The sequence below is a fragment of the Achroia grisella genome, unplaced genomic scaffold (genome assembly GCF_030625045.1).
Source record: "Achroia grisella isolate CSIRO2021 unplaced genomic scaffold, CSIRO_AGI_Agris_v1 utg170, whole genome shotgun sequence".
Classification (NCBI taxonomy): Eukaryota; Metazoa; Arthropoda; class Insecta; order Lepidoptera; family Pyralidae; genus Achroia; species Achroia grisella.
Genome location: NW_026712672.1, coordinates 273,854 through 300,598, shown reverse-complemented (window position 1 = coordinate 300,598; position 26,745 = coordinate 273,854). Strand labels below are relative to the sequence as shown.

At 32.3% G+C, this 26,745-nt stretch overlaps 4 protein-coding genes across 6 annotated transcripts in view; 2 read left to right on the top strand and 2 right to left on the bottom strand.

Moving 5' to 3' along the window:
• The first annotated feature begins 25 nt into the window (after window positions 1-25).
• LOC131841443 (mitochondrial import receptor subunit TOM20 homolog) lies at window positions 26-3,002 on the top strand. Its single transcript, XM_059189762.1, has 4 exons — window positions 26-248; window positions 1,286-1,389; window positions 2,002-2,106; window positions 2,793-3,002. Exons 1-4 carry the CDS (start codon window positions 122-124, stop codon window positions 2,919-2,921), a joined length of 465 nt encoding a protein of 154 aa, XP_059045745.1. The 5' UTR covers window positions 26-121; the 3' UTR covers window positions 2,922-3,002.
• Window positions 3,003-5,738: 2,736 nt separating this feature from the next.
• On the bottom strand, window positions 5,739-13,694 carry LOC131841446 (porphobilinogen deaminase). The gene is given in 7 exon segments (XM_059189766.1): window positions 5,739-6,589; window positions 6,701-6,860; window positions 7,212-7,396; window positions 9,349-9,431; window positions 11,492-11,705; window positions 12,166-12,238; window positions 13,370-13,694. Coding segments are annotated over 7 exon segments (1,275 nt in total). The 5' UTR covers window positions 13,421-13,694; the 3' UTR covers window positions 5,739-6,080.
• A 782-nt stretch (window positions 13,695-14,476) lies between these two features.
• LOC131841437 (uncharacterized) lies at window positions 14,477-21,302 on the bottom strand. 3 transcript variants are annotated; one of them, XM_059189754.1, is made up of 5 exons: window positions 21,087-21,302; window positions 20,682-20,955; window positions 19,181-19,339; window positions 16,510-18,795; window positions 14,477-16,285 (listed from the first exon to the last, which is right to left on the bottom strand). In XM_059189754.1, exons 2-5 carry the CDS (start codon window positions 20,857-20,859, stop codon window positions 16,215-16,217), a joined length of 2,694 nt encoding a protein of 897 aa, XP_059045737.1. In that variant the 5' UTR covers window positions 20,860-20,955; window positions 21,087-21,302; the 3' UTR covers window positions 14,477-16,214. The 3 variants fall into 3 exon arrangements, with proteins under 3 accessions (XP_059045737.1, XP_059045736.1, XP_059045739.1); XM_059189753.1 differs by having other exon boundaries at window positions 21,106-21,302; XM_059189756.1 differs by having other exon boundaries at window positions 21,174-21,302.
• A 1,594-nt stretch (window positions 21,303-22,896) lies between these two features.
• The window catches only part of LOC131841436 (uncharacterized), a 100,335-nt gene continuing 96,486 nt past the window's right edge, over window positions 22,897-26,745 (top strand). Inside the window, exon 1 of the mRNA XM_059189752.1 lies at window positions 22,897-23,150. Within this exon, the coding sequence (XP_059045735.1) occupies window positions 23,096-23,150 (55 nt within the window). The 5' untranslated portion in view covers window positions 22,897-23,095. The remainder of the gene's footprint in view (window positions 23,151-26,745) is intronic.

Genomic DNA, 26,745 nt, shown 5'->3' with positions numbered 1-26,745 from the left:
TCAAGTTTCATTTAATTCAAATCATATCATTCATTTCATTAAATTTTAAATGGCTGATTCCAAATTTTGTAACAGACGGAATCTTTTTAATTAAATAAATCACGTTAGGTTTGTTATAAATATGGAGATAACACGTACTACCCTTGGAATTGCAGCTGGAATAGCTGGAACATTATTCCTTGGATACTGTGTATATTTTGATCAACAACGTCGTAAGGATCCCCTTTTCAAAAAGAAGTTGAGAGAACGTTAGTATAATTATATTATTAATTCATTGCTTTAAAATATTGATACCCATACACCATCACTTAAATTCATAGATTGATACATTATATTATGACACACTTGTGACATTGTGCAAGTTATAACCTTAAATTACACCACTACTATTCGTACTATAGTAATGTGCACTAAATATAATAATCATTTTCTCTTTCACTATGTATTTCCGTAATCAGTTAACAACTGTCATATAAGTTTTAGTTGAATAATTAAAACTCAATAACTATAACGTAAGAGCGGCGGCATTGAGGCGGTTGCCAAATGTTCACGACTAAATAAATAATAGACGACAGATCGAAGTTCATAGTTTTCTTATTGCTATAAATGAATGCCTGAATGTGAATATTACAATATAATATTTTTTTATCCACTTAATTGTTAATGGGTGACTGAGACACTTTCAATAATATGAATAAAATACTGGAACATATTAACCATGAAAGAACAATATTATTCTTAATTTAGCATTTTTTTATGCAATTGTAATGGTAAATAAGTTGAAGGTTCACCTGAGGGTAAGTGGTGACTATTTCATACATATTTGAATGGCACCAGCACCACTTATGCATTGCCATTCTGGATGAATAAGATATCATGCCCCTTATACTGTAATATTACTGCCTAATGTCATCCTACAAGCGAAACACATCATTTAAAGCAAGCTGCTTAGTGGCTCAATCTTACCATGTTAAAGACCGCATGGCCACTGGTGGGTCACTCCGCAACTAAAGTAAATTTACATGTTTGGACCAGGTGACCACTTTGATATAAATCTAGGGGTTAAATAATGTCTACCTCAAATTATTGCACACTAAAAATATTTAAAAAATAATGTGTGTAATTAACAATAAAAAAAATGCCATTCCCTATATGAGAAATAAGATTGTTCAATATGGTCTTTAACATGTTAATGAGGCACTTGCAACAACTTTTTGCAAAGTCTACTTCCTTCATTTCTATTGAACTATATAGGTTACTATATTTATTGAAATTTTTATTATAGGCAGACAGAAGGCACATCAGAATTCATCACGGTCACACACATTAGGTGGCCCATTGCCTGACATGAGTGACCATGAGGCTATGCAGAGGTTCTTCTTGCAGCAGGTATGATGTACAATTCAGAAGCTTTGGAAAATTATAAATAGAATGACATGTATACCAGCAAAATCTCTCTACAATCTAAAAAATTTGGTCTGACTAGAACTCTACTAAGTTCTATACTAGAATGTGTATATAAAGTTGCACTAGCAGGCTTGGTTGGAGTGAGTGTTGACATATATTGCCAAGGGACCCCTTAAACATTGGAGTTTGCCTGTCTCTTACATGATGGACCTGGTTCCAATAGAATGCTGAAAAGTTGATCTCAAACATAATAACTTGCTCCTCATCTATCCAATATCATATACACATAACTGATGTCATAGATATAGTTAAAAAACAGTTTCTATCTTCTAGCATAATCATTCATGTTTCTGGATGATACATTAATTTATGTTTTTCTCCATGACCAATACAAAAAGTTATGATAATTGGTTAATAAATCAAATTGTGTATTAGAATTAGGATACTATTAATGTTCTTTGACTGACCAACAAAATATTTTAAATTGATTACTTAAACCAATTTCAGTATATTTTAGAAGCTCTAACCTCACAGAGATTTTTTTAAATGTCATGTTTACAAACAAATCTATACTGTTAATAATAAATGTTACAGATTCAATTAGGTGAAGAGCTTTTAGCTGCTGGCGATCTGGAAGCCGGAGTGGAGCACCTCGGACAAGCTGTTGCGGTATGTGGTCAGACACAGCAGTTGCTTAGTGTGAGTATCAAAACTAAATTCTATATTCTTGTTGGTACATAGAGAACTTTTTTATTTTATGTTATTGGAATGGCAAACAAGCTGATGGCCCACCTGCTGTGCTGATGGTAAGCAGTAGCTGTCATCTATAGATAGACAAACCATTATGATGTGACACCTGCAATATCATATCTGTCATTCCAGAGGACTAAGATATGCCTCTTATACTGTAATTTCACTGCCTAATCTGCACCCTACAAATGAAACAGCTTACAAAACAAGCTGATTGCTGGCTGAAATAAGTGAGCCTGAGGTAGCCATGTAAACAGTTTTCTGTGGTGTCGCCGTCATTGTTTTTCAGTATTGATTTATTAATTTATCGCGCTTTTATATTGTCAAATATAATGAATACAAAGTTTGAGGTATAATAAATAAAAAGTTTCATACAAAAATTACCCTTCACCACACCGCCTGTAAATTCTTTCGCTGGAAATTAACATAACCATGTCTAGAGTTGTATATCTCAATACCAAAAAATAATATATATAATAATATAAATAATATATAAAATAATGTATAAATGTGTAAAACATACTTTCACAGTTATAATATTAGATTAGATAAGAATAATCCTAGGTAATTAAAAATGCGAAACTAGAGCGTTAAGAAGAATTTTATAAGTTTCTATATACACACTGCTTATACAGGTGCTTCAACAAACTATGCCAGCACCAATCTTCCATCTACTCTTGAAGAAGTTGCCCGAGGTGTCTGAGCGTCTCCGAGCAAACATGAAAGCCAGCGGTAATGTACTACAAGAGGAGGATGTAGAATAAACTGTTGTTTATGAAGTCTCACACTTCTGTTACAGAGATGTAGGCCTGTTCCGTTTTTGCGTACAATTTCATTAAGAGCCTGCTTACCTACAAACATGTAGGATACTGTTTTGGTAGATAAAATAAAATACAATAGTTTGAGGAACGCAATGTGTTAATTAATGAAAATTTATATTATTAATTATAAATTCATATTTCATTGCCTGAATGAGACTTAGTTATTTCATTACAAACGTAAGCAATATACAATATATAAAAATTGTAAACTTTGATTTTATTTGTTTGAAAACTATTATTAAATATTTTATTCCAGTGTATTTTGATTGCATTACGTTTTCCATAAAATATTATAATATAACTGACTATGATTAATATCATATATTCAGATTGTATTACTGTTATTATTGTATAAAAGATGCTAAATATATTTTGCGATACAAATTAATTTAATTATGACTTCTGAAAAGTGGACTCTTTGGGCTAAACAACAAGATAAGTTTTGCTGTGGTATAATAATGTTTATGTACTCACTAACGGAAAGTGCCTTTTTAGTATTGTCTGCTAGGTTTCTCTCTATTTCAAACCACCAACATCAATTCTGTGAGTATTGAACCGTGTCGAATTGAGTATGTAATATTGTAATGTTACATGTTACAATCTCTAATATTAATGCCTAATTACCTTTCATTCTTTCTCACTTTCTGATAAGATTATCTAATGTAATGTATGAATAAATAGTTTGTAGTTAATTTTAGTATCTGCTATTTAACTTGTTATTTATATAATTATTTAGTTTATCATGTCTTCACAACAATGAAAATGACCTGTTAAAATTTTAAAGTAGCATTGGCTGTGATACAAATTTAAAAATGTCCACCGTTTTCTGAAGACCACGCAGATAGAATGCGACATGAGACAGGTGAAATTAGTGTATTTTGTTAGTGTTTTTGTGTTCACAACTGTTAAGTATGCTTGTGAGTTTTGATTGAGGATTTTATTGTGAAATAAAAATATTATACGAAATCAGAGATTTTTTTATTATTGTTTATCTCGTTTTTCTATGTAAATGTAAAATTATGAAAAATATTAATATTATAATATATGTACTTCAATAGAATTATATAATTACTCAGGGCAATCCACACAACACCATCTAATCCCAATTAAAAACAAACAGCTGTACAGCTCTAAAAAACTGCTTACATATCCAGACCAATACAATCATAGAGGGGGAAAGAGAATTATTAGTAATGTGGACTGAGCATGACAGGGGTCATGAGCTAGCAATATATCATCTCAGCTTGACTTTCACACGGTTGCCCTGAAAGAAATTCCTAGTTAATTTGACAGGATGGGCTAACTGACCTGACCTCGTGTTCATGTTATGGTCCTGCACTGGTGCCCCGTCAGCTTATACCATTAGCGCGGGCGGGTGCACCATTCTATTTAAGTACGATCATTGGAAGTATTGTGTTAGACTGCTAGACCGCTGAGACTTCAAAGTAACAGGATACATAGAAAAATGGGTACATATTAATAAAAAAAAACACATAGTCATAAAATTTATTTAATGTTAAAAACAATTTTGACTATTAAGTACTTATAATAGCCCCCAATCCACATAAATAATAAAATACAACAATAACCAAATTGACGTACTACTAATATTGAGTATAACAACATTTCTAACAATGTTTATATTAATTATGTACTTATATACGGAAGGAATACCATCAATTGTTCAGTTTAGGGAGTAAAGTGATATTTCATGATAATAGGTATGACGTCTCACTCTGGAATGGCAACGCAATAGTGGTATCGCGGGTGCATGATATCCATAGTGCTGTTCATGTAGGCTATGGTTACCAAAAGTAGCGGACGTAGGGCCTACCCCTACGTCCGCTTGTTATCTATAAAAAGTATTTAATAAAAAAAATTATGGCAGGTCGCTAATTAGGGACGTAAAAATTATTACCTGGACTGAATGGCATTTCTCCCACAATTACAAAAAGTATGTAAGTAATAAGTGTTACAAAAAAATTGTACATAAATGATCTTCAGTTTACATACAATAGTATGAAAAATATTTCATTTATTTAATTTTTTTGATCATCTTATATACCCTTGGAAAATTATTATTAAATATATCACTAAATTCTTCACCATTACATATTTACAATTATAAATTTTAACATAATAGAGAACTACAATAACCCGTAGATATGAATCAAAATATATGTAGCAATGTGAGAGAAAGTAAGTCTGCGTAATTTCTCCTTTAGCTAATTCTACCGGCAAGCAGCTTGCTTTACATGTTGTATTCCAATCTAATATGTAGTACGACGTAGTGATGATGAATAATAGGACATGGAGACCTATTCCTCAGGAATGGCGATGCATAAAAGGCACCATGTGCAACACAATATAGTGTGTGAGATGCGGTCGATTGCGAACTCGTTCCTGCGACCCCGGCACTATGGTGGCGAGGAGGAATACCGGGTGTTTTTAGTAATTAGGAGTCTCACAATACCCGTTCATTCAACCCCTAAGACGGACGTGTCTCCCAGAGGGATATTCCCCAAGTAAAAAAAAGGTGTATGTATGCAGGTTACTTTTACCAGTCTGTATCGGGATGGCGAACATGGCATTTGTCTAATTAATTATGGTTTTCATTTTCTATCAATTGATGCCTAAAAAGGTGTAGAGAATTGACAAAAATATACTGATATTTATAAGAGGTTCGCTGTCAAGTAGTGTCGATAAAATTTACAACCAAAACTGCATTTCCTTTTGACTTTCGGCGAAAACGTTTTTAAGGTTTCTCTTGTTATACCTTTAATTTTTTTAAATATTTGCTTCTATAAGTAGAATTATTACGTCTGAATATTAGTCTCCTTGTCTAGTGACAACAAATCATTTAATTACTACTAACAAAAATATGGTTATGGTCAATACGAAACGAAACAGAAAATCCGATTTTTACACCGAAACTAGCTGAAACTGTCATCCTAAGTTCGATCGGGCACTTTAAAATAATTTTGTAATTACTTCCGCAATGGGTTACATAATTTTCATATAAATTGAAATATATAGCACCATATATCATCTATTTCTGTGTAAACCTTTTGTATTTGTATAAATTGTATTAATCAATGATGATCATGAGATTTTCTCCGTAGAACTCCTTATTATATCCTGAGATACCTTCATTACTTCTATAGCACCATTTGATATTAATATATTGGCTAAATCCATGCCAATATTGGCACATTTTTCTATGACCTCGATAGGTATACTACTATTTTCGATCAGCCCACAAAACACTTGCACATCACTCTTCAAAGCCTCTATTTGTGCCGGGGTTCTCAAATCTACACAGTTCATATTGGGTCCACCGTTAGTTATTCGTCTATTTAATTCTTCTATAGGATTGACAGCTTCATTTTCAATACCATTTTCGAGTTTAGATTTCTTCTGTCCGTTCTCTTCCGTTGGGCTTAGCTTGTGTTTAGATGATTTCTTTATTTGATCAAACGTTTGTTCTAGAGTGTGGGCTATCTTGGTCGTGCCGTCTAGACTCCAAACAGCACCAGTTATAGTCAGCTTGTATTGCGCGTCTTGTTGTTTCAGTCTCGTAGATACACCTACAGGAGCACTGCAACCACCACCTGTGAATCATCAGTTGATATTTTTTATAGGGTTGTTGGGCTATTGTCAGGTGCAGTAGGTACAGTAGGTTGCTTTGTTAACTATATTTTTACTTTTATACTATGACCTACCTAATGTCTTGAGGAAGTTTCTTTCAGCCAGCACCCTGAGGTAAGTGTCTGCGTGGTTGAACGGTGCCAACATAGCTAGTATTTCATGGTTGTCAGTTCTACATTCCACTGCTAAGGCCCCCTGCCCTACAGCGTATAACATTTCGGCGCATGGCAACACCTATGGCACGGGGAAAGGGGATTGTTAATAATGTGGACTCATAGTACTATGTAAGGTTGACCTCCACGCGGTTCCCCTATTAAACCATCATGACAAATTCCTGGTGATTTGGTTAAGACGGGCTAATTGAACTGATTTAATTTTTATCTTATCATCCTCCACTGGTGTCCGACAGTGTTAATCGTCAGCGGTAACGGGTGCACCATTCCATTATGATACATTGAAAAAACACCATAACATAATATACAATTTTTTATATAATTAAATAGAGTTTACAATAGATCCACACGATTGATTAAGATCGATTAATACATTTTATTTTATAGTTTGAATGTACAACAAAATATTTACCTTGGAAATCCTGTCTGCCCATCCCATCCGCTGTAACCCAGCGCTTGCGAGCAGTAAAGCGGAATACTCGCTGTCTTCCGCGTCCAATTTGCGAAGCCTCGTGTTGAGATTACCTCGCACATCCAATACAGAGAGCTGTGGGTACGCGCTGCGGAGTTGTGCTGTGCGACGCAGTGATGATGTACCTGGGTTCATTATAAGCATACTATTATTAAATTACATTTAAGAAAATAGCATGTATGCCAGGAAAATAATACACAATTTTAAAAGAGTTAGCACTAATAAAAGCTTACGTAATAATAACAAACTGATTTTACCTAAATGTCGTTTAGCTAAAGTTAGTTTCGTTTTATGGCAATTGCATAAGGTTTTACAACAAACTGTTGTATAAACAAAAATGTCGTATATGTTTTATACGCACGTAACACCCCTGGTGTTTCAGGCGTCCATAGACTACGTTTACCATCAGATGGGTCCTGTGCCACCATCGTGGTATATAAAAAACTATTGTTTAAAATAATGAGATTGCCAATAAGCAGCAGGAAAAAAACCGTATGGATATAAAACCTACATTGTTATCTAACTATATTTTACTTTTTATTATAATAATAATAATCTTAATACATTTTACACAGCGCCATCTACATCCAAGTTAAGCTAGCTAAACCTTGTGTTATGGGCACTAGATAGATAACTGATACAAATACATCGATTTTTGTCGTAAATACATATATATTATTATATTATACATAGAAAACACCGAAATCGATACAAACAATCATACTCATGAATAAAAATGTTTATGCCCTGCGAGGAATCGAACCCGCGACCATCGGAAGTAAGGCTGCACCACTAAATCACCGAGGCCGTCAATTTTTATATATATGAAGATTCGAAATTTAAAAATGATTAATTAAACTTAGTTTGATACCATAATATGTCGTGTTAAGAATACATTTTTATTTTGTAAAATCACTTATTATAAACACTAGTGAACAAGAAAGTGGTATTATTTTGTTGGTCTGTTAATCACTGATGTTACGCAATTTGTTCTATGATATGTATGGTGCTGAAGGTCACCATACTCTATCATACGCGCTGTCAACTTGTTTGTCATAAGGGGCCATGCATAAATTTTCAGTCCATTTTACATCACATTTTACTAGTATAAATTTTATGTTCTGATATGAAAGTTGAAATAAACGTCATAGAATCTGAGACTCGGGGCGTAAGGTGTCGTAGATTTGATGATTTTTTTACACGAAGATGACTCCTCGATAAAAAGGCCACAATGTAAGATTTTGTCAACCCCATCCATCCCAAAAAAAAAAGTATCTATGTATTTATCATAGGTACTCATGAATACAAATGTTTGTGCCGTGCAAGGAATTGAACCCGCGTACATCGTATAGGTGTGCTAAACCGCTAGACTACCATGACCCTCAAATATTTATTATGACACATAAATAGATAGTAAATTTTGTTACTGTGGGAACTAATCTCAGATCATCACTATCAGTGTTATGATTACGTTATCTTTACTCCAAACAGTTATCTATAAAAAGTATATCGTAATCACATCGTCTGTACTTTCATCCGACTAGAAAGAAGGAGGTTGTTAATTTTACTGTATTTTTTAGGAATATATATTGACTTGTCTGATTTTGATTTACTTTTACATTTATAATAGTCTATTCAGCTTTCATTGTATAATACAATCTAGTAAAATAGAAAATAACTTATGAGCTAATGTTGCGCTATAAGTTGATAGGGTCTCCACATAGTTGGTGCTGCAGCACTAATTTTCAGTGGAACGTTGGTGCGAGTCCCTTTATTCTGGGTTCTTTTCCGGATGCGACTATCCCCGAGTGTAAGTATTTTTGTCCCTGGATGGATATTGTCATAGTATTCTTTTTTTAAACATACAATTACAATCACAGGGTATAAACCTGGAATCTCACCACCCCGGAACAAATGCACTTTAGCAGGGAGATATCAACCCAGCCCCAGAAGCTAAAAGCTATGAAGGGCGGGAAGGAAGGAAGGAGTAACAAACATCCATCCATCCATACTCACAAACTTCCGCGTTTATAACATTAAGATTATACTTCATTAGTGAAACCTTTAAGATGCTTACCAATAACGGAGCCGGCTGGAAGTGTAGACAATGTGTGCTCTTTGAACTCCTGTCGCAGCACTAAGGCATCTCTGGGATCTTCCCTGTCAATATATATAAACCACCTGACTAAAGTTATACAATAAATGAATCTGTATATGAATGGCCTGATAGTTGCTTAGGTAGAACTCATGTCGGCTGTCATATAGACGATGTGAATGTAAATAATATAAGTTATGCGGACTACATGGTGCTTCTGAGTGCGTCAGTATGTAGACTTGGAAAACTTATGGCTATCTGTAAGTCAAATGCGAGTTGGCACGGTCTGGTTTATAATAAAATAAAGTCGTAATCTTTGAGGGCGGAGGCAAAAAATACAGATGATCTTCCGGAAGTCAAACTAAATGGTATAGCGTTCAAAAGGGTAGATAAATTCAAATATTTCGTACGTCTTGACTCTGACCTCAAGGTTGACAGCGATATTGAACGGGAAGGGCGCAACAAACAGATCTTATAATTAGATCAGATAATGAAATAGCCTTCCGCCAAATATATAAAGTAACAAACAAAATTTAAAGACTTTAAAACCTATCATGCGAATCGCCTTCCTGTTTCTATTATGATTTTCTCCGCACGGTAAACTACAGGGTTGCCAAGCTTAAAACAATTAGGCTTGTACAAAAAATAAAAAATCATATACATTGGTTCAATTTGATTCTTTAACATCGTATTTAAACCGATTTTCGTAGGTCAAAACCTCATAGAAACTTTTAGTAGGATGAAAAAGATTTATAATAAGGCTAAAGTACTATTATTTATACGAGATTTCTCGTGCGGTTGGCATCCCTAGTAAACAATGTCATCCGGGATACATAGACTGGTAGTGTAATGTATGTATTATAATTCTTAATCTATACATGATATTAAAAACGTATTCCGATACTAAATATGCGTCGACAGCTTCATACATTGATAAACTGATACGACCCCTTTACATTTGATAGTGTTATAAATGTATAGTCATGCTATTTCACTAGTACATTAGGCTGAGTATGGATATAAATTTCCTGCCTACTGGCATAATATTTAAAACAATATAAGAATGTTATGTGCCAAGTGGCGCGAACAAACGATTTTACTTAAAATTGTCTTTAAAACACGTTGTCAATGTTTTAAAGACAATTTTGAGTAAAATCGTTTAAAGTATTATTATAGTGAAGTGGCCTATAGATTATAATAAAATTGTAGAGTTTCTATTCCATAATAAAATAATAACTTTTATTACTTCATTGAATCTTTAATCAGAGTATGTTTAGATAAATGATAGCCTATGTCTGTCCTTATAATATAATGTATCTTTGTCAAATTTCATTAAAATTTATTAGGTTCTTTATTTGTGAAAATTTATAATATCAGTAGGGATTTATGTGATTATCTTTCTGGGGTATTGTTTCCTTTCAAGAAGAGGGACATATTCTAATATAGACAGTGCAGTATTTTATTACTGACTATATTAATGAGATGGTACTTAAAAGATTTAACACAATTGACAACCTTGGTGGTCTAGCCTTCAATATTTGAATGCCCGGGGACCCATCTCAGTATAATATTATTTCTGCTTCCTACTTCATTTAGTAGCAGGATACAGTTTCTAATAAGTTTAGGTTTAGCACATCGCTTTACGTCCGATGGTCGCAGGTTCGATTGCTCGTATGGCACAAACATTTGTATTTCATGAGTATGAGTGTTTGTATCAGTCTGGGTGTAATCTATGAACAATATGTATGTATTAACGAAAAAAGTTATATATGTATTTATATCAGTAATCTAGTACCCATAATACAAGCTTTAGCTACCACTGCTGTATAAAGCCATAGGGCAATTTGGGGTTGATTCCCCATCTGGGCTACCCGTCGGCTTAGGTTTTCGCCTTTTGAGTTATGTTGTCTATGTGTGTGTTCCATGTCAGTTTTTGGTCGAGATGGCAATATTCTGTTTGTCAAGTTTCTTCCTTTTTGTGAACAATTACTGTTTTATCAGGATTTACTGATAATTCATTTTCCTTACACCATTTAACTATGATGATTATTATTATTATTAATTGTGTGCCTTACCTTTCAAAGACTAAGAGCTGGTCTACCGTCCACAGCAGTGGCGATAAAACGCCTGCATCCTTTGGTAGTCCATCCGATTTGAGAGCAGTGTTGTGGGAAGATGTCTTTTATGGGCGTGTTATCAAAAGGAAAATGCACATAGAGCTACAAAGTCAACAGTGTTATTTCTAAGAGCATCTTCGAGATCCTTTGTGAAGAGTGCCTTCTCACCTATCTTAGGCAGAGACACATTTAATATGCGGTCTCCTAAAGTTGTCATGGTAACTGAAAAAAATACAAAGGTAATTAACATTCTAAGGAGCTAGCTTAGTTGTTTGGAGTAATCTCTTCTATGCATACTATAATGAAAACTCCTTTAGTGTTGGATAGCCCACATATAACAGGCTATAATATAGCCTATTAGCCTTCCTTGATAAAAGAGCAGTTTCGATTTGTCACACAGTTCATGATTATGGTTATTTGTATCAGTCTGGGTGTTTTCTATGTATATTATGTATGTATGTATTTACAAAAACAAAATATCTAAGTATTTATATCAGTTGTCTAGTACTCATATCAAGCTCTGCTTATAGTGGGACTAGATGGCGCTGTGTAAATTGTCCACAGTTATTTAATATATGTAGTTTTAAATATGTATTATGATTGTATCAATTAAAATTAAATTTTATTGCATTACAGGCTAGCATTCTGTATTGATCAGATTAGAATTTATTTGAGAACTTACCAATCTTGAACTCCTTCTCTGGATGTACTTTCTTTAAGCTGTCTATTACAAAGTTGGTTTGTATGAGTGCCAGCTGAAAATAATTACATGTTTAAAAGCTATCTATTGTTAATAGAGATTTATATATATTTTTGTAACATATGATAGAATTTTCTATGCAAACTAATAAATGAGTAACTATTATTAGCAAACATAGCCCTAGTACTGGACTGAGATCTCCACATTTATCTGTAGTTTTCAGTACGTCAATATGTCACTCCACCTCTAAATGATCATATTGTATATTTACAGAATAAATACTTTGAAATATGCATAGACACTACACAGAATAAATCAGATAAATTATGAACATAGAAAATAATTATTGTCTGTATTAATAATTGAAAATATTGTGTATCAGTAGACAGAGATAGATGTATTTCAATAGAATAAATCATTTTATGGGAATCCAATTCACTAGTCAACAATTTTGTTTAATATTAACATTGGCATACAAAAATGTAGTTCAGGCTATGCCGTCGCTTTGAAGGTTGTTATTTTCTATGTATTAATAAGCATTTATAACTAATGCACTCATAAATGGGTAAGAATAGTGATAATATGCATATAAATCAACGAATACATAATTTAATTGTATTTAAAAATATTTTTTTGATATTGTTACATTATCATGACTAGAGTTGAAATTATGGTTCAATTGATTAATTAATAAATAACATTTAATATTATTGTATATATTAATGAAATAATTAACACAGTCTTTGTATGTCTCCTTGTTTGAGGTATAAGTATAAAATGAAAGTTGGTTTGGATCCCAGAGCAACTCTGGCATTACTTAACAGAGCAGTTAACTACCCAGGTATTAACTAAGTGTTTTAATCGATATTAAACACTAGCCATGTCTGGTAATTCATACGCCTATGATAACTGATTTGTTTATGAATTTATTGGAAATATAACAAATGCAAAATTTTACAGAAATTAGTGAAATGAAATTGAAAATCTAAAATATACTTTAACCTTAGTACTTTAGTAACACGAATAAAACAACGAATATTTTTTATTTGTGTACAAAGCGGCTCGTGTACGATTTTATTACATATGAATGATATATGCAATATCTCTATCCTAACCTAACGTGATCTTATATCCTATGATTATCAAATTTATGACAAAATATAACTTTAATTAACTATTAGCTCACCTCACTTTTCCTTGAACCAACGTTTATAACATTTTTTCTTTGATAATCCATTGTTATTTATTTATGAAACAAAAATTGATCACTTAATCGCAATTCGAAGGTTATGTCATGCAATAATAGTCATGTACGTCGGGTTATTTCTTACAGTTAGGTTTATATTATGTTAAATGCTTGTCACTAACACTGTAGTGGATAAGCTTTGGTACACAATATAGATTTGATTTGTAACGTTAGGTTATCATCATAGTAGTTCACTTCCACAAATTAAATTATTTCAATTATATTCAACTCTTTTAGACATGTTATGCATAGATGTTGACGACTTGACGGCGTTGACGGCTGACGCTGTCCAAATTCCATTAATGCATTCATGATAGATAACAGACATATGACTGTCTGACATTGACAACACATTTCATATCATGGAGACATAGCTGTAAGTGTATAGTTTCCTTTGCCTTTCTTTAAAAGGATAAACACAACCAGAAGGAAAAAAAAAATTAATACAAGAGATGTTTAATGAAGGGGTTGATATTTCTTGTTCGGAAAGGATGACTTGACTTCCTTTTTATTTAAGAAAACAAAATCCTCGGTGATTTTACATTTTGAATAAGAAGGAAATATAAACATTTTAAACAAAATTGTTATTTTCTAGACCATTTTCTGCAGGTCACACAGATTAACGTATATTTTTTAAATTAACAACTGACTTCCAATAGCAAAATGCCTAGTTAATTCTTATTACTTTTCTTACGCATTAATAAATCTAGTGTAGTCATACGTTTGTAATGGAATATTCTATCTTATATATAAAATTCTCGTGGCACAGTTTTCGTTCCCATACTCCTCCGAAACGGCTTGACCGATTCTCATGAAATTTTGTGAGCGTATTGAGTAGGTCTGAGAATTGGCCAACATCTATTTTTCATCCCCCTAAATGTTAGGGGTAGTCCACCCCTATTTTTTTTTTGCCGGAACAGCTAGTTATTTATATATATTTCTTTCTATATAAAATAAAAATTACCAGACTGATACAATTTTTGCTAGGTTCAATTTATACGAAAAACATGGATACATAAAAGGGATAGTAATATAAACACCGCAAAATACATAATAACAAAATCATTTTAATCATCTACAAGAGAATTACACAAGAAAATATTCGAAACGGGCATTTTGCCGCGTTACGTTAAAATATTAAATGCAAAAAAATATTTAAGCCAATTATATCATTGATATCAATTGATGGAATACCCGAGCCCGACGCCCATACATTTTTACTTGTACCATTTGCAATTGAGTTATTATAAATATTATTTTTATATTCTACGCATATTTAATAAAAAAAATCTTGAATTTGTCATGGAAAATAATCATAACATAACACAGACAAGAAATATATATATTTACGTAAGTAATTTACATGCAATGCTTTTATTATAGTTATACTAATTTTCATTGCAGTATTTAGTCAATAAAATGCAAGATTTTTTAAATTAAATATGGCAGTAAAAAGAATAATTAAATTTCTAATATAAATAAATGTTTACATACAGCATTGGGTACTATTATTGTAGTAGGTATTTAGCCAAAAAATGTCCATACCTAAATCGTTAAGTACATATAATATATATAATTGTATTGCAAATTATTGGTACGAAAGGATTATGGATTGATGGTTTGTGATACTTTAAATAAGTAAATACTAGTCACATTGTAAATTTACAATACATATTTTGTAAATCAGTCAAATTTTCCAAATTCATAAATTTTACTAAGCTTTTATATAATATCGAGTTAATTCCTCACACCGATTATTTTAAAACTAAAAAAAATGATTTCTAAATTTGTATATTTATGATTACAATAACCAATGCAGATACCGATGCAGTAATGGCGACATCGGACAAAGTTTAATCAGGTGTGTATATATAACATTATAAAAACTGATCAAATAAACTTGAATTTATTTTCAACGTAATATTTACATTGAATCCAAGTTCGAAATTAATTCAACTCACTTTTATTACACTTATAATATACATTTGTCAATAATGATTTCAAGTACAAGACAATGTAACGATTTTTTTTTTGTATATGCAAAATGATACAGATCAACAAAAAAAAGTCAAGACGGAACACAGGATCAATACATGTTACGTTAAATCAGTGTTATAGTTAATGTGTAACAAAACAAAAAGATCAATTACTTAATATAATAAATCATACAAAAATTATACAAAACATATCTTATGAATGCCCCATTAAAATTCTTCTAAAAAACATGTTTTCACATTTATTGTATATAGCGATCCGTTTCTACTTTTTTCTTGATGTAAGGCGATGCTGTTTATTTGTCAATATTTCCGATTTCAATTGTATCAATAATAAATATTGCATCATTTTATCATGTATTTAGAATTACATTTATTATAATGAATGACGAAATAATATCATCAGCAATATTGTCAGACATGAGGCGGCACAACACTTATTTAGAGTTCAGAATAAGGAACAAACCAGCGACTCCAATGTAGAAAGTGGTTAAACTGCTTTATCAATCACATTTTGCCATTGGTAAGAAAGAATTGGAGTTGTGTGGAGTAACTTTTATTTGTGAAACAAACGTTAAGTCGTATGAGAACAGCTAAACTATGAAGACTTTAGTATAAACCTGCTCATTCTCAATATGTGTACATTACGTGCTCTTCAAGTGAAAGCTTACTTTACATATTTCATACAAATAATGTTGTATATGCTGCAAGTTTGTTCCTTTATCTGAGTTCCGAAAGAATAAATCTACAATACATTAAAAAAATGTCGACACAGTAATAGAATAGGTTAATTAGTTTTGCTTGCGCTTGCTGCTGCGAAGGCGTCTCCGGTTGGTAGGAACGACAACGGAGCATTTGCTTCCTGAAAGTAAATCAGATTTTTAATGGATAATTATAAAATAGTGCATACATGTTTACTCTAGCGGAGTTTCTACAAACTTTACATATACACATACTATATAGAAAAAAGTCAAGTCAAGTCTCTTCCCAGTTCTTCTCAATTGAAGTTGAGTTGAAAAATATGATTTGCATAAAGGGGTCAATATATTTACATGAATAATATATTTTGCCTTTAAATTTACTTACTTTTAGCAGTTCTGGGCGGCGATTTTTCTTTTTCAACAATTTCAACTTCTTTTTTGTTAGCAGCCTTGCTTCTATTTCTTGTTTTATTATTTTTCTTAGGAGTAACTACTTCTATGTCTATTTTTTTCTCACTATCCACACTCACAGTCTTTTTTCTTGTCACCCTCAGTTTCGGTTCAACTATCTGGACATTCTTCTTCTTCATAGATCTTGTACACCTTGGTTGTATTTCCACTATCTCCTTTTTTGCCGAGCTCTGTTGTTTCAATGCATCAAGTTTTTCTTTAGCTTCCTGTTTCTCTTTTATTCTATATATTTTAATCATAGCTGGAGTATAACCTTCTAAACCTTGTGAACAGTCTTCAGAATCTTTAGTAACTTTGCCCGTAGCCCTTTTCCTGAAGTTGGCTAATACTTCCTTCATTGCATAAGTAGGAATTGTTCCTTGAAAGTAATCTTTTTGCATCAATGGCGATTGAAGGTGATCAGTAGAACTGTCTGATGAAGCATTGGATAACTTTCTAATTCTGTATTTGCAATTGTTTTCGTCATCATCTTCATCAATCATAGTAACATTGCGCTCTTTACGGATTATATCTTCTGGATTGCCAGCTAATATTTCGGCCCAAGTGAATTGCCTTGCAGAGCCCATAAAATTTCCAAACTTTCCAATACTATTTCTGTGCCTTTTAACACCCTTTCGTTTCTTAATAGTTTTCTTTTTGGAGCGTAAATTTTTTGGAGACAATTTCTTGCCAAGAATGTCGAGTGGCATTAATGACTTTTTAAGACGAGCTACCAAATCGGCGTCAGATATAAAGAAGTTTCGGGAAGAACAGGGTTTACGTATGCCGTCACTAGAACAGTTTAATGTTTGTTTCAATAGTTCCAATTTAAGATCATTTTCTAAGGAATAAATATTTTCTCTTTCATATGTAGTTTTGATACCATTTCTTGACATGAAATCAGATGTATTTTTCTTACCAAATCTTTTTGAATAACACAGTTTGTTTCGTTTAATTGGTGACATAGGTGGTTCTGCAAAGTTGAGAAGCACCTCTTTATCACCAACAGAATTATTTTTGAACAACTCGCTTCTAAATAAGTTCCTACAATAATCATAGTCTGGTTGTTCAGTGAAATCTAGACTTGTAATATATTCCAAATATTTTTCCATAAATTGTGGAAAAAATTCAGTCTTAAAACAAGTTTTCAATAGTAACTTTATGTCTCCCATGAAATTTTTCTTTAATGCATGTACCAAATCTGGTTCAGCAAGTACTTCAGCAGTTTTCCATGGCAGGGTACCAGTTAACCAGTCTAGTAAATTGTAGCCGAGTGTCTCCAAGTCAGAACGGCGAGAATGAGCCCCAATATGCGAGTCTCTTGAACTGTATTCTAGTGTGCCATCATGCGCCTTTCTCGCGTCCATACCAAAATCTTTGTGATTGCCATCGGCATCTAAAAATTTCGAAGCTAATCCATAATCTAATAAGTAAATTTGTCCATTAGACTGTGATTGTATGGCTTCTCTATACAGGTCATTTGGGTTGTCTTCATAATCTTTATGTTGATTTCTCTTCTTAGTTTCTCTGAATTCCTCAGTTGTACGTATGAAATTATTTCCAAAGTCATCCAATAATCTTTGATATGACTGATCAGAGCAAACAGAGCTATTTAAATCTTCATAATTTACATAATTTGACAACTGTCTCAAATTGAAAGCATGATGTCGGTGCAAGGTCCTACTGTCTCTATCAGAGAGTATCTTTCTCAACTTCCGTTTAACATTTGCCAAACGTTTGTCATTTTCAGATTTATCTTCAGAACTTGGACTTTTATAATCCCTAATAATAAAGTCTTCATCATCATAGTAATTTGAAGTTCTAGATTTTCCACTTTTAGCTCTCCTATGTTTTCCGGATAGTACAGAAACCGCTTTAGTTTCTTTTTGGAAAGATGGTGTTATCTTGACTTTGGTAGAAACTTGTCCTAATTTTGATCCAACAAAGCCAAGCATAAGATTGGAACTTTTTATATCTGAATGGGTATAACCCTGACTATGTAAATATTCTAACACATCTAATATCTGTATTGCGAGAACTAGAACATTTTTCAGATCCAACACTCTTGTTCTGGCTATAATTTTTTGCAGATCCAAATCATATCGGGGTAACACTAGAAAACGGTATTTCATTCCTGTATTTTCATCTGTGAATGATCCACTAGCAATGTAAACAGGCATACCAAGGCGTTTCAGTTTCTTTTGTTGACGCCATAGATTTACTGCAAGAAAAAAACAATATTATCAAATAGTAGTTCTTTATTTTGCGAAATAAAACTCTATGGTTACAATTTGTCATTAGACGGCCTACACTTGATTGCAACCACCATAGTATATAAAAAACTGCATTACAAAGACACTGAATACAAAGTGAATCAAGTGAATTGAACTCACAATACTATTGAAGAATAATTTATTCTAATGCATTAACTTTTAACAAATTAAATCATAAAATAAAGAAATTTTTTACTTTATTAGACAAACTAGTTATTACTAGCGACTGTAATGCACAAACCGTCACTCCATAGTGAAGGACACACATGAGAAGTTAATAAACAGCCACAATTTATAGTATTAGTATGAATACCATAGAATATGTACACTAACCTTTAGAAGCCTGCGCAGATCGAATTAAACAATGTATTTCCACAAACAGTGGCCCATTTGTGTGTGGTTCTATTTTTATCACATATCTAGCATTCATTTTTGTTACCTCTGTGTCAACATCATCTGATGCCAGATATATACGCCCAAAACTGCCTCGGCCTACAAATAAACTTGCATATTAATTTTGTCCTCTTGGAATAGGCAGAGTCAGAAACAGACTATCTAATCCAAAAGAAAAAGGTATAATAAAAAAAAAAAAGAAATAAGTATAAAAGACAAAATGTTCATTGTATTTCTTGCCAGTTCTTCTCAACTATATTAGCTGGACTGCTTGGTGAATATATGATGTGCACAAGAACTTAGGAATGTTACTAAATAATTTTGAGATTCAGTTTGTAATAAACATAAGAAAATCAAACATTTGTTATTCAAACATATTTCTTTTGCTTCCTTCTCCCCTTCAAAAGTTATGGGTTATTTATGTAGGTATATGTTTTATATATATGTTATGGTTTTTATATTAATTTATTAACATTCTGTTTTTCATTAATATAAAAGGGTTTATAAAAATATTTTGTTTATATGCCTGTGAGCAATTTAAGATAAGATATTTTTTTGTTTATAATAATGTTATCTTTTTATTGTTACCTTTGATAATGTTTTAAAATGAGTGAAAGGCAGAGAAATAATCTATAATTATCAAGACACTTGGCCCAATTCTCTGAAACTTTTATTTTTTCATATATGATAGCAGTATGGTGACTGGCAGTCACTAATGGAACAATGTCAGTGTAAAATGGTGATTCCAACAGGTACTAAAACACTTTGGTTTTCAGAAGGATAGTGTGGAGGTTGACATGACAAGGTATATTGCTAGGAATCGGCCCATTCTTCAATATTTACTAACCCCTTCACTCTTGACAAGCTGTTTTAAATACAGGTTCTTATTATATATTTACTAATGAAGGATTTCCAAGAAATATATCCAAACATGATATGACAAAATAGATGTCATGAGTAATAGCCCTAATTTTATTTTAAAGTTAGTATTTAGTGTTTTGAGTGAAGTATATTGATAAATCAAGGCAGAAATGGTGGAGGTCATCTATGTGGGTATATCTTGACAAGTCTTTTCAACTAAAGTAGCTAACTGAAAGTGCATGGTCGAGATGATAATAATAAATATGATGAGCACAAGGGGCAGAATAATCTTATGTGAATAAATAATGTTCACTTTCGACTGTTATTTTACTGTCAAAAAGCTTGTTTTTTATGTTTAAGCCAGTGAAATCACAGGGAGTTTAGGCATGTGTGGCATGAGTCCTGAGTAATATCAACACATTAGTACTAAAGGTGTTACCAACGATGTCTGTAATGATGTTCATGTACTTTGGCCACGGTTGCACTATCTATTAGTGAGTCCATCACCTTGTTTGCCTTAATCTAGTAAAAGTAATGAAACAATTTAAAAAGAAGATATATTTTGTAGTAAAACACTTACCAATAGGTTTTCCTATACGCCATTTCTTCTGCTGAACATCAGTAAATATTATACCAGGGGGTAATGCCTCATCATCAGAGAAACTAACATCTAAGCTTATGGGTTCCTCTACAATCTTATTTTTCTTCCTCGGCGGCATGGGAAGCTGCGCCACCTCTGTACTTCGTCTCGGCATCATAAGAACATCAAGGAAATTACGAAGAAATCCAACAAAGTTCAAATATCTTCAAAATATTATTATATTTAATAGCGTGCGTTTTCACTCATCTAACAACTGTAAACAAATGATATGTTATATTCAAGAACATAGGTACATGTAATTATAATTTAATAAAAGACAACGTGCAGTGCAATGTGAATAGAAAATGCAATTAACGGCTAAAAAGTTATTCAACAAACTATTACCAAAGATATCTGTACGTACTCTAGTAATGGTTTTGAACAGTTATAATTATACACAATATATTATCAATAAAAGAAGTAAAGAGTCACCGGTATATGTATACGTATTTGAACTGTATTTCAAATGTTTGAAATAAAAATTACACCATACTCAACAACTGATTACAAGATCGCCATGTTGTTATGTTAGTAAAATAGATGAAGAATCAAACCGATCAATGCTCGCCAACGAAAGTCGTAGATGACATCAAGATTGTCAAATATAAATAGTCTATGGTTGAAACTCTCATAATAGGGCACATATTTTCTACATCTTTTAAATGCAATGCCTTAAAAAATGAAGGTCTTTATCAGATGTAACGACTTCGTAAAACATTAGGCAAAATAAATTTCATTCCGTGTACAATGTAAAAGCAATCGTAAAATGTATGGAATAAGTATCATTTTATATTCAATATACGGAATTATGAAACAAATTCTAGAAAGAGACTCCACATTTAAACATTTTGTTCATTTACTCCAGTATGAATATAATGGGCTTGGTAAAATATAAGCCGCTTGTATGGTGTATATGTATATATTTAATACACCATTACAATTAGACAGAAAGACATTTGAATATGTAAAATAATACATATACATCATCTTATAGGCTATGATCCTCATTAATTGTAAATCGACATTTGCAACCTATTCCATCAACATTGAAGGTTAATCTGACTGCTCATGAGAATATTTATTTCATTCTTTTGCCTTCTTTTTTATATCGCCTTTGCAGCCTTGCATCACTAGGAACAAAGTATTTTTGTATGAGTATGTGTAATGTGAATATGTGTGTAACCGTTTGTTTTCATCGTGGCATATTTGCAAGCAATTGTTTGCATTGCAGACTGCCTTAATTAAAACATATTTTTTTGCGTTAAACTATTTAAACTTTTCTTTTTGGAAGCATCATAGGTAATGATTGATTACACTGATTCAGTTTTAGTTCAATTCTCATAAGGTTGGTGCTACCTCTACATACGGGAAGGAATATTATCTGTATTGTTATTAATATGGACTCATGACCCTATTACTAGCAATGGACCATATCAGGTTGACCTCCACTCTGTTCCCCCTGGAAACCTTCGTGATAAATTCCTGATGAATTTGTCACGATGGGCTAACTGACCTGACCTCATGATCTTATCATCCTCCACTGGTGCCGTGCTAGCGTAAACGCACAGGCGGGTGCACTACGTAGTGTAAATGAAATACCGAAACAAATAAAAAATACAACATGAATTTCCGATATTTGATTTTGAACTTTGCGGAACAATAACAAATTTAAATCTCTTTTAGTTTTGCCTAAAGATTACTGTTACAGTTAATGTTTTAATAAACTCAGCGTGCTGCTTTCCACCACAATGTCGACAGTTGCTAATCCCTGACATCCCATCTGGGATACTAGTCGTGAAGGTATATTTATAGTTACAAATGCATTCTCTATTCAGTTGATGAAGAACACTGTTTTATATTTTGTGAATAAAATCTCATCATCAACCACACTTTCTTTGATGATAAGTGCATAGTGCAATGGAAACAATATACATTCCTGCATTTGGTTGGAAGTAAGAAATGGCTACGTTAGAGTTAGTTATTCAAGTATTTAAACTATGTATTAAGGTATATTCACAAAATAGAATACCTATATATATTCTTAGGGCGAAGCGAGAGGAGGCTCGGAACCGCGGACGGAGACCTGAGGGAGGCCGCGGCATCGGTCTGCGGCCTTTTTAAATTCATTCACGAGTCGACAGGCGTATCTTTCGGTGGTGCGTTTCGTTCCGCTTCCGCGAGAATATTTAACGCGATGTTTATTGTTTGTCAACAAAATTAAATAGGTACTTAGTTAATATGTAGCTTTGAGTTTGGTGAATTCAATAGACATTTTTGTGTTTTTTGTTCCGTTAATACTTATTAAATATAATTATTAGTTAGGTGTGTCTTATAGTTAAAGTTATAAGTGGAAGATGGACGGCGCGAACGCAGACTCAGACCATTCTATGACTTGGGAGGACATTTTTGGTGAGTATGCAAATTGATTATATTACTAAATAGTTTAATTTAATTTTCTAAAATAGTACAAATAATTAGTTTTTTAATATATAAATAGTTATGTGTATATATTTTATATACTTCTACATGTCTTTTTTTACGGTTTGCTAAAAATAGTAGTTCCCAAAGATATAAAATTTAAAAGTTTATGACCTTTGTGAAAAGTGTACCGTGTACCTACTTTCAAAGTTCAAATAGTGAAATGTTTAGATTATAGTACAACTGTGTCAGTAGGCACCTACGGAATGACTAATCCTTGCCTGTATACCTGATTGACTGGTGCTAATCCAAAATAATAATTTTTGTTGTTGACGTGTTATATTTTTTTTATACCTACTATACAAAAAAGTTTAAATATGTACTTATAGTATGTAATTTTAAACACGAACTTAATTAAGTTTATCCGTTTAGATAGACAGATAATTCTTTTTATGGTTTAAATTTTATTTATTGTATAATTCAATGTGGTTGACTTTTGACACGAATTGACTAGGAATGTTTGTTCACCGCATGTCTAAAGGGAATTTCCAGGGCCGTAAAAAAACTTAATGAAAAAATTTTTTAATCGTACTTTATTAACAAAACAATGATTATTTTGAATAGGCCACAACGAACATCTTTGCTTTTATCCCTTACATGCAAATGGTTTAATATTATGTTTTTGCTTCTACTAACATTAGATTTAAGAAATTGTAACTAAAACTATGAATTGCTAAGGTCTGTAGTAAACATTATTATTTAATTTAATTATTTCATTTATGATACTATAATTATTAATTCATAATAATAAGGTTTATGTTTTCAAACATGTAAACCCTATTATATATTAAAAATTATAAACAAAATTAAATAATTACCGATCAAGAGGGATTTATTTATCAAATGGCTTTTATCAGTCCATACAAACACCAATAAGGTTTATTTTCAAACAAGGTTTATAGTACCATAGTGTTTATGTAGGTAAGACTATTTACAGATGACATATCGTTTTATTTTCTTACAATACCGGCGTAAGTAAGACTTTACTGGTTTGCGCAGTTTTCCGTATATGGAGATTTGCCGCGTTCACTGCACCTTCGTCTTGACTGCGTTGAGCGTTAGGCCGTCTTGAGTATATTCAATAGATAATATGCTATATTCTTTGGTTAGGCCTCTCATTATAAGCCTTGCGCGTAATAATTCGCAATAGGATCGCTTAATCTAGTTCGCACGTAGGATAAAAAAGTAGTCTATTTTTTTGGTCTGGGAGTTCACAGTGGTCTGGCTAACTAGTTCGTTCGCTCCCGAATCCATTCAGAGAAAGGCAAGTAAGTATTATTTACCACAAACTCGTGTTCTTGTTTTTTTAGCACGGCTTTTTATGTTTCTTCAAGTGAACTATGAAGTAAAGATCGATATATTTACGAACTAGTCCGCGTACTTCGTCTTTGAGAGCACTTTTCTGAACTAGTTCCTTCGTAAACTACACAAACCTACTAATGATACGTGATTAATCGTTATTCTGTGCTACATTTGTAGGTACGCGGTATGATAAAGGTGGAATTTACAACATATAGTATCAACAGTAAAATAATATATGTATATGTATAACATAATTAAAATATACATATATAATATACAAATAAATAACCCTGGACAATTAACACAGCGCCATCTAGTCCTATGGTAAGCAGAGTGTGTGTTGTGGGTACTAGACAACTGATATAAATACATATAATTTTTTTTGTAAAACTATACACATATATGTATATAAAATATACATAGAAAATATCCAGACCGACAAACAGTCTTACCACATGAACAATTATATTTATGAATATTTGCACAGTGCGAGGAATTGAAACCACCACCATCGGACTATAATATTGACTTTAAGTCAATCAAAACTATAAATTCACAAGAATTTATGGTGTCAGTCAGATTCGAACTTATGACCTTTACGATTTAGGCTTACATTAGGTAATAAACTAATAGCCTATTTACTACGCTTACATACATCTATAATAAAATTACATCTAAAGAGCTAAAGTTTGGATGTTTGTTGTATACTCAGGTACTATCTACTGAATAGATAATAGTGAAAAAATCTTCTAGTGCTGGATAGTCCATTCATACCCCTAACTGATAAGGGTTGTCCTCTACAACATTTTTTTAAATTTTTTGGACGAATTTTTTTTTATTTTGTTATGATTTGGCATTATAAAATACATACAACCCTAAACTTTCACCATTGTACCACCAACCCCTATTTTTGAATAGTGGTTTTTATTTACGAGTAAAACAACGTTTGGGGGGCCAGCTAGTAATGATAAAATATATTGCAAACGGACAAGTTGTGACTCAGACGAAGGCGCGGGGATCAGATAGTTAAATATAAAATGCAAAAAAATGAAATGTATATTCGTGGTTTACGGTTTTCCAGGAACGAGTTTAATCCCTCAACAAAAATACTCCCACCATATCTTTCACGACTCGGAACATTCCATGAATACAACGTTCCCATTCTCGAAAACACATTTAGTTCATGATTAGTATCATTACAACTGTTTAGTTTATTTTGTAAGCAAGTAAAGCAATACATGATCATAATGGTGTTGTAGACAACACCAACCTAAATAGGCTGTACCAAGTTTGGTCGAAGTTTTTCTCTCGTTTCTTTTTCTTGGATCTGATAGAAACAGGTTATCACAAACGGCAAATGTTTGGCCAACTTGTTCAGTTCACAAGTATGCCAATTGACGCCAATGCCGTTTGAGTCATAAATGGTAGAGCGATGACTCTAAGTCAGTTCTTAGGAAAAACGGTAATTTCATGTATGTATATTTAAGTATATTTCTATGCAGTTAATCTTGTTTTTAACAATGCGTTACATGTTAAAACATAGAATATAAAGTTACCCGCGATTTCGTCTACTTTTTTAAATCAAAGATTACATTAAAATTTGACTAACCTTTGAATTTTTGAAGAGGAATTGAAGAAGCCTCAGATTTCGGTTTAAAATTACAATTTTGTTTTCTAAAGCAAGATTATGTCGAATTTAGTTCAATGTTGTTGGCTGAAGTAAACATAATATTATTTATATGAACGTTTGTACCTATACTGCATTCGATCCGCTCAGTTTCAAGTATTGAATCAATCCCTTATAAAACTTGTGAGTAGACTCGTAAATACGAAAAAAGAATTATTCGAGTCTGTTCCAAACTTAATTTCAAACGCACGTTCGTTCGTCCGGATATCCTAATAATTTAAATTTCGATTGTGACTATTTTTTAATTCAAAAATAGAATATCTATGATCTTTTGTTTTTTGTTTATAAGTTGTCAGTTATTGAGTAATTAGGTGTCACTAGGAAAATACTTTTTATAAGAATTTGCGTAACAAATTATTTTTCGCATGTCTTATTTGTGTGCAAAGATTCTGTTCGCATTTACTAAGACCACCTCAATTAAAACAAAACTATTTATGTGTGAAACTGGGAAAACTTTCCTTTTTTAGAAGCCGTACAGGTTGTTACATAGATTCTATTTTGATGCCAATATGTGTATGTCAAGGAAAAATTTACAGC